This window comes from Tiliqua scincoides, chromosome 9 (assembly GCF_035046505.1).
Source record: "Tiliqua scincoides isolate rTilSci1 chromosome 9, rTilSci1.hap2, whole genome shotgun sequence".
NCBI lineage: Eukaryota > Metazoa > Chordata > Lepidosauria > Squamata > Scincidae > Tiliqua > Tiliqua scincoides.
Window position 1 is genome coordinate 13,974,967 of NC_089829.1, and position 10,937 is coordinate 13,985,903.

At 45.9% G+C, this 10,937-nt stretch overlaps 1 protein-coding gene across 1 annotated transcript; it reads left to right on the plus strand.

Annotated features, from left to right (window-relative positions):
* The first annotated feature begins 324 nt into the window (after nucleotides 1-324).
* LOC136660322 (arylacetamide deacetylase-like 4) lies at nucleotides 325-9,973 on the plus strand. The gene is made up of 4 exons (XM_066637452.1): nucleotides 325-501; nucleotides 6,795-7,011; nucleotides 7,610-7,673; nucleotides 9,199-9,973. The coding sequence occupies exons 1-4, from the start codon at nucleotides 325-327 to the stop codon at nucleotides 9,971-9,973; spliced, it is 1,233 nt and encodes a 410-aa protein (XP_066493549.1).
* The last annotated feature ends 964 nt before the right edge of the window (nucleotides 9,974-10,937 follow it).

Sequence of the window (10,937 nt, forward strand, 5' to 3'; positions counted from 1 at the left end):
CCAGCAAGGCCATGCTGTGGGTGTTTGATCCAGCTTGCCTAACATACTTCAACCTCATTCCTATGAGGCACATCAACTACACAATTATCAAGATCAACAAAGCCTGTTTTGCTCTCCTAATGCATGGAACTAATGTATAGAGATGCATTAATGACTTGTAATTAGGGCATTCCTTCATCAAGCAGGTTGCTCACTCAAGGAGGAAGTGACTGGAGGAGGTTGCTCACGCAAGGAGGAGGTCTGCCACATAAAGAGAAGTGGAACCCTCGTAGTATATCCTGCCTGTAAGTCTGGACTGTGCCTGATTTCTTTCCACAAAGGAAAATGGAGTTTCTCTTTACCCTATTGCTTGGGGTAGGAGGAGTCCTAGCAACTGCCACCGGACTGTTGTTTACCTATGCAGTCTGTTATGACCTCTGCCGGACCAATATGGCGCCTCACTTTGACCATCCGCTAAAGCTTCGAATCATTCACTGGGGTTGCATTATGTCACTCACCTTGGTAAGTTGGCCATCATTTGTGCGCAACAGCAATGGGGGGTTGAGGGAATTTGAGAATAGGTGGAGATGGGGTGGGCTGAGGTTTGAGAAGACCCTTAACAAGATGTGCTCAGGCAGGCCCCCTTGTATGCAGGTGGGACCTCCTCCTATTAGTTGAGGGGCTCGCTTGGGCAGCAGTGGTGGGTCTCTTCTGCTCCTTCCTTCTGATCCACAATGCCTCCAACAATTGTTTTCCCAGGGCATTTTGGGAAAAATGGTAGCTGACATTGGCCACCATTCCACCGCTACAATGTCCTGGAATGATGCTAGATTGAAAGCATGGTGTGTGTGGGGGGGGGGGGTGAGTGGGGTGTGTGTGGAAATGGAGGGCATCCATCAAGTGGTGCCCAGGCACCATCCTTCCTGTGGGGTGTTGTGGCCCCAGCAGCTTCCTTAAGGTGCTGATCCTGGTTTGGATAGAGGGAGATAGAATTTGGAACACATTTCAAAACTTTTGGGAACTTGTTTGAATCAGCTCTGTTTAAGAATCAGATCTGATTAAGAAGAATCAGCTCTTATTCTAAATAAGAACGCTGAGCATTTGTACAGCATTTTCTGGGTGTTGACAGCCCTTCACATATATTACCTTGTGGCCCATACATCAACCCACTGGCATTGCTAGGGAGTGCAGGGGGGTGCAGGCCACACCGGGTGACGTGCAGGGGGGGTGACGTACCTTGGGGGGAGGATGCGCTAACTTCGCGGCATTAGGAGCTACTGTGCCATGCCATACACCGTTGGCTGCAGAATGACCAGTGGAACACAATGTAAAAACCCCGTTAAAATTGCTCCTTTCATTCAAAAGTTATGGCCAAAAAACCGGAAGGAAAAAATGCATGGAGCCCTATGGAAAGTGAAAGTGAGCCGTATCTCGCATTTACTCATGAGTAGGTGTACTTGCCATAGTCCATCGAAAAGGGCAGGCAGAGAGGAATCCAACAACACCAGAATGGTCCCGAGGCAATGAATGCAGCCCTCAAAAACACAAAAGGGAGAAGAAGGTCCCTGCCTCCCTCCCAGCTGCAGTCTATTGAGCCCTATGAAAAGGCAAGCAGCCTCACAGCCACATTTACTTGCAAGTAGACAGACATGCCTTGGCTGCTGATCAGGCCAGGCAAAAGGGAATGTGAGGACACCAGAAGGACACCAGATGGAGCTGTAGATGCTCCAGAAGGCAGCCCCCCCCCCCCCCACAAAAAAAAAGGACAAAAAAGAGACTTGAACTGGTAAGGGGAAAGTTTTCTATTTTGCACTTGTAAAGCCAGGTGGGTCTTTGTATTGATATGCCTGAAATAGAAGACCTTTAAACTGGGCACTGGGAGGGCTGGAAATCTCACTGATTCTTTTGGGGGGTTGTTACTGCAGGCAGACTACAGAGTAAGCTCCATTGACCACTATGGGACATACTTCTCAGTAGACATGCATAGGATTGGGCTCACAAGCTGCAAGCCTACCCACACTTTCCTGAGAATAAGTCCTATTGACCACTATGGGACTTATTTCAGAATAGACATGCATAGGCTTGAGCTCACAGTCTGCAATCCTATCCACATTTTCCTGAGAGTAAGCCCCATTGACCACTATGGGACTTACTTCACAGTAGACATGCATAGGATTGGGCTCGCAGGCTGCAATTCTACCCACACTTTCCTGAAAGTAAACCCCATTGACCATTATGGTACTTACTTCAGAGTAGATTCACTTGGTGGAACAGGACTGGCTCCCCCTTATTTAATTATTTCTTTTATTTTAATTTAATTATTTATAATTATTTATTTTAATTTGCTTGATGATGTCACTTCTGGCCATGACATCACTTCCAATGGGTCCTGGACAGATTCTCATTCTAAAAAGTGGGTCCCAGTGCTAAAAGTTTGAGAACTGCTGCAATAAGGTGTTAGTAAGTTGACACCGGCATGTGTGTGTGTGTGTGTGCGTGTGTGTGTGTGTGTGTGTGCATGTGCGTGAGAGAGAGAGAGAGAGAGAGAGAGAGAGAGAGAGAGAGACTCTACAAGTTTTCAAAATCACTAAAATCAGAGTTTGGAGGAATAATGCCATCATGTTATATATCAACCAATGCGCAATTTCATGCAGAATGCAATGAAACAAACCACATTGAAATATCTGTGTTCTAACAAAAGGTACAGCCAAAAAACCAGTGGGGGTGGGGTGATGGCACATCACCACACCCACCACCTGAGGTGTTGCCCTGCCCACTTCATGGGGTGACCTGCAGGCCTCCTGCACTGGGTGACACGAATCCTAGTGACGCCACTGCATCAACCCTATGTACGGGAAAAATTGTCATCTCCATATTGCAGATGGGGAAAACTGAAACTGAGGGGGACATGGTACAAGGACCATTTCATTGATTTTTGCAATAGCCAAGTGTCACAAATTTAGGGGGTTTGGGGTGCTCAGAGTTCTTGGTTCTCAAACCCTAAAGCCCTCAAGGCCCCCCCTGTCCAATAGTACTGCCACCACCCTGTATGTGCCAGTGCCTCAGTCCAGGGACACTGAGACCCTCTAGGCTTAACTCTATCCCTTGCAGGCACTGAGCGCTTTCTCCAATTAAAGCCTCAGTCCTCAAGTTACTAGACCTCAATGAACACTTGGTAGCTTGCTGAACAACTAGGCAGGATTCTGAACCTTTGTCCCCAACAGACAATGCAACAACTTGGTAAAAGAGATTTTAGTTTATTAAGTACATAAGGTACATAAGTACATTAAGTACATAAGGCAGCAAATGCTAGAGACATAAACATCTAGGAAACATATCAGCAATAAAATAATAAAGCTAGCTGGCTATCTCTATTAACCCCTATCTCTCACCTGGGTCAGTTACTCTTGTAGATCTCTTAGGTCCAGGCTACCTGTGAGGCCAGATGCCCATGGTGGACAATGGAGCTCACAGCATGCAGAATGTTGCACCCAAAAACTCTGCCCAAGAAGAACCGGACACACCCCTTGGGGCACTCATTATTACATTTCTTATGCTAATAGTACTGAGGTGACTTCATACTTATTTAGACTGTCCAGTCAGAAACTTTTGAGGACAGAACCTTCTCGGAGTGGGTCTGGTTGCTAGCCCTCCTAGTTCTTACCCCTCCCAACTGGAGATCCATAGCTGCATTCCATCCCGCTTGATCAGCTGCCCCTCAGTCTACTGAGGTGTTAAACATTCCAATGGGTTGTAATTCTTGTTGTCTGTCCTTTCTGGCCAGCAAAGGAGAGAAAACAGTCTTTTTGTTTGTTTACTCACATACTTGCAGCTAGGAACTCCTAGCCACTTCTCCATTACTGACTTAGTTTGGTTCAGGCTTCACATGCTAACCTAGGCCTAAACTGTACATATTTATGACACCAAGGAAGGTCAAAATAGAGGAACATTGGAGCTCCATGACTGGCAATCTCATGTCTTATAATTTTATTACATAGAGAAAAAAGCCAAGGGGAAGAATTAACTCCTCGCCTGGTGCCATTGTCCCAAATATCAGGGCCCAATCCTATCCAACTTTTCTGCACCGGTGCAGCTGCAATGTTTTCTTACCTTGTGGAGGCCTCCGTAACTACCCTCCCACCACAGGTTATAGTCCACATCCCATTGGCACTGCTACACCAGGGCTGGAAAGCTGGATAAGATTTGGCCCTCAATCACTTCCTCCCTGTGGTTGATTTCCATAGCAATTAACACAGATGGAAGGTGCAATTGTGGGTCTTCAGTGTTGAGTTTGGCCCTAAGAGCATCAAGCCAGCAAGCTGGTAAACCACAGAAATCTCCTTTGAAATCATCACACGTGGTTCAAACACCTGGGGAGGGGACGACTGCCCGGGATGCTAGCTGGCAGGGGAAGACAACACACAGAGTCCATGTGCATTATCAGAGATGTTTGTTGCATCATGTGAAAGGTGGGTGTATGATTGGCACCAAGGTGACTCCTGTTTCGACCTCATGTTGATAGCATCAGCTCCTGGGCTACACCCATGAAATCTTCAGTTAACCTCAGTGGGAGGAGAGGTGTGTGTGTGTGGATGGAGCCTAGGATGAATCTGGATGGTGAAGCTCCTGCATGGGTGGGTTCCAGTATTCTTTGTCCGTCTGTTTTCTCCAGAAAACAATAAAACGTCCAGAGAACGGTCCATTTCTTTTCTGCTGGTGTTTGTTTCATTCAAAGTCAAGTCTGATCAAATCCGCAGCCTGGTTCCCAAAGAACCTCCTGCTCAGATACAGACCCACCCAGTTCCTCCGATTGGCCACAGAGGCCTTCCTCCCCATGTTGAAATGGAAGCTGCATTTCTTTGTATTAATTCCCAAGGCTTCCTGACACCCCTCACTCATGCCTGCTCTTTGAGGACGCAATCCTAACCCACTTTCTAGCACTGACATAAGGGCAATGCAGCTCCAAGGTAAGGGAACAAATATTCCCCTACTTTGAGAAGGCCTCCATGAGTGTCCCCCAACTGCAGGATGCATGCCCCATTGGCAAAGCTATGGCAGTGCTGGAAAGTCGGTTAGAATTGGGGCCTTAGTTTATCAATCATTTCCTTGTTGCATTTTTAATTGTTGTTTGTATTTTCTGGTTGTTTGTGTGATTTGTTGTAAGTCACTGTGGGATGTTTTGTTGCTGAAAAGTGGGGTACAATTACAGGAGTTATTCATAGTGTTAGGGTTGGAAGGGACGTTAGAGATCATCTAGTCCAACCTCCTGCTCAGTGCAGCTGACTGCTTCAACATCCCTGACATGTGGCCATCCAGCTTCTGCCCGAGGGGAGGTGGTGGTTGTTAATACTATACTAATACTAAAAAGTGAAATAATAATAAATGGTGGTTGGGGAAGAAAAGCACATGTGGAATTTATTGATGTGGCCGTCCCCAGAAACAGAACAGAATTGAAGGAACAGAGACTGGAAAGATTACAAAATGCAAAAAATTAGAAACTGAAGTTCAGCATCCCTGGGGAAAGAAAGCGACAATAACCCCAGCAGTGATTAGAGCACTAGGTGCAACTCTGAGGACCCTAAAGAAACATCTGGGCAATGCCGGCATAGATAGGATGACAGCTGCAAAAAAGCCACACTATTGGGAACATGCCACACTATTGCGATGATATCTCACTAGTTCCTAAATTCTTGGCTAGAATTCGAACCCATGAGAGTCCGAAAGGTGTCAGTCCTGACACTTGGTGGACTGTGAAAGTTTATATTATCATAATGATATTTTCTAAATATCTTACCCTGCTAATTGGGTAAGAGGCACTTTTTCAAGTGGGTGCTCCTTTTTTTTAGCAGGGGGAGAGTAACTGGCCCACCTCACCCCAGCACTGTCTGTTCTAGTGGCTGTCTGCTGGTATTCATTTGCATCTTTTTAGATTGTGAGCCCTTTTGGGACAGGGAGCCATTTAGCTATTTGATTTTTCTCTGTAAACCGCTTTGTGAACTTTTAGTTGAAAAGCGGTATATAAATACTGTTAATAATTAATAATAATAAATGGCCACTGGTGTGCATGGAGTTGCATGGGACAGGATGATCTCAAGGTGCATGCCAGAGACAGAATGGCTCACTGTTCATCCATAGCAGAAGACCCACTTCGATTCCATAGTCTTCCACCCACTGTTTCCACCCAGATCCCCAATTCTACCAAAAGCAGCAAATGACACATGAATCCGCTGCTTGCTTCCCGTCTTCCCCCTTGAGTCCAGGAAAAGACAAGGCAACTATAGCCTTTAAATGACCATGTGACTCTGTGATGTCTCATGGGAATCATCATACATGCAAGCATCTCTCTCTAACCTGCCAACCTCCTTTAGGCAGAGGTGCTGTGCCCAGTGAGATGTGTTTTTGGGGTTGTCAACATCCTTAATTTGAATTTGTTGGCAAAAAGAAAAAAAAAGCTATCTGGGCACCCTGTTAATGGGCCAAGAAACAACTTCTAAAGTGGTGTCCTCTTCTGTTGAAGGGGAGAGCAATGGTCCCTCTTTGCCCAGCTTCTTTTCAGGGGCTGCTGCTGGTGTCTCTTCCGCATCTTTCTTTAGATTGTAAGGCCTTTGGGGCCAGGGAACTATTTCTTGATTTGTTTAGCTCTGCAAACCACTGTGTGAACTACGTTTTATTGAAAAGCGGTCAGTAAGTATTACTGATGATTATAATAGAAGTAGTGGAATACAAGGAGGTGCAAAGCTCAGGCTGTCCCATTGAGCTATTGAAAAGGAGAGCCGAAACATTCTCATTCAGCCTATTTTTTCTTTTCCGAACAGGGTCAGGTTTTCCAGATTCTGGGCCTGTGCAGCCAAATTGCCTTCATTCGCTTCTTGATGAATTTCAAGAGGCCCAACCTGGACCCCAGCCTCTTCTCCAAAGACCTGGATTTCAGCGGGGTGCCTGTCAGGGTCTACCAGCCAAAAGCACCATCTAGCGGTCTAAGGAGAGGATTTGTCCTCTTCCACGGAGGAGCTGGTATGGTTGGCAGTATCGGTAAGAGACTCAGTTGAAATCCTATACATGCTGACCTGGGAGGGAGTCCCATTTAACTCAGGATGGCCTACTTTTGAACAGACCTGCAGTGGGGAGGTAGTCAAGGGGGTCTCCTCAAGCTAAGCGTATGTTTGTTGCCTTACCTTGGGGGCTACATTGCGGCTAAGTCAGTGCTGGAAAGTTGGTTAGGATTGCGCCCTAAATCTAATTGTATTTTTATGTTTTTAATTGTTTTACTGTGGTGTTGTACAGTATACACAGCTTTGAGCTTAGGAAAAGTGGAATACGAATCTTTTAAATAAATAAAGTAGAAAAGTATGACATCCACAGAAGCTAAACTAGTGGCATTCTTTCTTGCATGCCCTGAACCACAGAGGGACAAATTCAGGGCTCTCCCATTTAAGTTTCAGTCTCTAAAAGTCAGAAAATATTTTTGTTACATACTTTACATATTTTTTTGAGGTTCTTGGTTGCAGACTATGGTGAGAGAAACCAACTTAAAAAAAGACTAATGTGATTGATTTTTCACATTATCAAGAGATTGGTGATGAAGCGTCCTGTAGATACCAATCACTGAAACCAGCTGTTTGTTTTCTAGATTTCTATGAAGACATCAGCAGTAAAATTGCCAAGGAGTGTGATTTAGTGTTTGTGTCTGTTGGGTAAGTGATCTTAGCCAAGGACTGTTGCATTCTGTTTCTGAAAATAGGGTCTGCTTCTTGTTATATTGGTGGATGGATGTGTTTGCCAGTAAAGATGAGGTAGCCCAAAACACAGTCAGTGTCATACTTATTACTTCCAAAACTTGACATGCATATGACACTAATGTATGATCCTATTTCCTTTCTCACCTCCTTGTGTCTGTGGGTTTGCCTGCTTAAGAACATAAGAACAGCCCCACTGGATCAGGCCATAGGCCCATCTAGTCCAGCTTCCTGTATTCACTGTGGGTGTCGGCAGTGACAATGGGTGTCACACATTGGGGTGTCAATGTGCGATGGCAGTGAAGAAGGCCAATTCTATGCTTGGGATAATTAGAAAAGGTATTGAGAACAAAAGGGCTAATATTATAATGCCGTTGTACAAATCTATGGTAAGGCCACACCTGGAGTATTGTGTCCAGTTCTGGTCATCACATCTCAAAAAGGACATAGTGGAAATGGTGCAAAAGAGAGCGATTACTGGGCTGGGGCACCTTCCTTATGAGGAAAGGCTACGGCATTTGGGCCTCTTCCACCTAGAAAAGAGGCGCCTGAGGGGGGATATGATTGAGACATACAAAATTATGCAGGGGATGGACAGAGTGGATAGAGAGATGCTCTTTACACTCTCACATAACACCAGAACCAGGGGACATCTGCTAAAATTAAGTGTTGGGAGAGTTAGAACAGACAAAAGCAAATATTTCTTTACTCAGCGTGTGGTTGTTCTGTGGAACTCCTTGCCACAGGATGTGGTGATGGCGTCTGGCCTGGACGCCTTTAAAAGGGGATTGGACAAGTTTCTGGAGGAAAAATCCATTTTGGGTTACAAGTCATGATGTGTATGTATAACCTCCTGATTTTAGAAATGGGCTATGCCAGACGCAAGGGAGGGTACCAGGATGCAGGTCTCTTGTTATCTGGTGTGCTCCCTGGGGCATTTGGTGGGCTGCTGTGAGATACAGGAAGCGGGACTAGATGGGCCTATGGCCTGATCCAGTGGGGCTGTTCTTATGTTCTTATGACCCAGCCAGCCAGCCAGCCAGCCAGCCAGCCAGCCAGCCAGCCAATCAATCAATCAATCAATCAATCAATCAATCAATCAATCAAATTAGACCAAGGGCTTGAAATATTCCCCATTGGTGTCTGTATATCATTGGCACCATTGATTAAGTGATCTGCTGAGAGGGCTCCCCACGTCTCTTTGATGTCTGAGTGTTGCAAGTTTCCCACAAGAAATGTTTATGAATTAGAGCTCTTTAAATTGTGTGTACGTTTTTTGGGAGACAACCTATATAAGCAATGCTCTTAAGCTAAGGTGCTCAGGCATCCCAGCTCCTGTCCAAATAACCACTGCCAGTCTACAGAAGCAGTCACAAACTCTGTGGACCAATGGTCCGATGCAGTACTCAGCTGCTTCCTGTGTAGAGTAATTTGAAAAGGATTCTGGGAAATTAACACTTTGCGCCTCATTTTAACTTTCCAGCTATCGCCTCTCTCCAGAGCATCTCTTCCCCACGCAATACAAGGACTGCCTCACTGCCACCATACACTTCATGCAAAACGCAGAGCTCTATGGGGTGGATCCTTCCCAAATCATCATCGGTGGGGACAGCGTTGGAGGGAATTTTGCTACTGTCGTGGCCCAGCTGCTGGTGGAGAGACCAGACCTCCCAAAGCTACGGGCTCAAGTGCTGATCTCCGCCTGCATGCAGGCAATGGACTTCAACCTCCCTTCCTATCAGCAAAATGCCACTTTTCCTGTGTTGTTCCGGGAGAATATAGTCCGTTTTGGGCTGATGTATTTCAAAAAGGATCTTTCTCTGATGGAGAACTTCCTGCAGGGCTCCCATGTGCCCAACGAGATGAGGCTGAAATATGGAAAGTGGATAAGTCCAGACAATATTCCGGAGAGATTTAAGTGCCGTGGCTACAAACCGACGCCGCTTGCTCCTTATGAGCCGGATGTGTATCGGCATCTTCCAGAGATACTGCAGACAACATTCTCTTCCCTTCTTGCTGAGGACTCTGTCTTCCAGCAGCTCCCGGAAACCTTGATTATCAGTTGCGAGTATGACGTGTTGCGGGACGACTCCCTGCTATACAAGAAGCGGCTGGAGGACAGTGGTGTGAAAGTCACGTGGTTCCATGCCGAAAATGGTTTCCACGGGGCAATCAACCTGTTTGACGTGGGCATTTGGTCCTTCCCCAGTGGGGTGGAGATTCTGGATAACATCATAGACTTTGTCAATGGCTTATGAGAACCTTCCTGGTACCTTGTGGGTCGGCTCCTGCAAACAACACCTGCCAAATAGGGCTACTGTTCTCGAAAATGAGAGACTTTTTTTTAATGCTGAAGCTCACATGACTCACTCATTTTTTTAAAGGTCTTCCTAATAAATATACAGGTTGAGTCTCGTTATTCGCGAGGGCTCTGTCCCCAGAACTCACGTGGATGGTAAAAATTGCACTAAAGCAAATCCATTAAAAAAACTATGTTCCTTTGCTATGTGATTTAAAACAACCTTGCTGACTGTTGTGATGTAAGACAGTCATTAGGCAGGCAATCCATCAGTCAGTATTCCTCCAGGCACTTAGAAAGGCTTCACTCCAAGCCAGAGACCCCTCCCTTCACCCAGAGAGCAGCACCGGGAAAGAATGCAAAGTGATATCTTTCGTGTGCTCAGGGGGAAGGAAGGGGTCACTTGCCTTGGAGTGAAGCTGTTTTAAGTGCCTGGAGAGAGAATGATTGATGGATTGTCAACCGGCTGCCGTCTCTCACATTAACGAGGCTATTGTTGAACAACTTTTTTCCTTTAATTAAAAGGGCCTTTCTCATCGCTTTGAGATAAAACCATGGGTGAAGAATCCGTGGATTATTAGGTTATACCTGTAGCTCTTCCTTTAACTTTTCAGGACCTTCCCCCCCAGTACAATACATTCCCAGGGTTGAAACCACTAGGTGCCGTGCCCTTGTGCAGCTCCTGCTCATTCCAGTGTATTGTCTGGCAGAGATCTTTATGCTGCATTCTGCAGCTGACAGCCTGATGCTTGGGGCAAGGCCCACTGTGCTCATTTTGAATGTGTGATGGGGAGTTTCTTTGGGTTTTACATTCTACTTTCAAGATAGGGATACAGGGTATCCAAGATCCCGAGCTGTTATAAAGCCCATGATTTGTGTGTGTGTGTGCAAAGCTGGTCTGAAAATGTTTCTCCCATATCTAC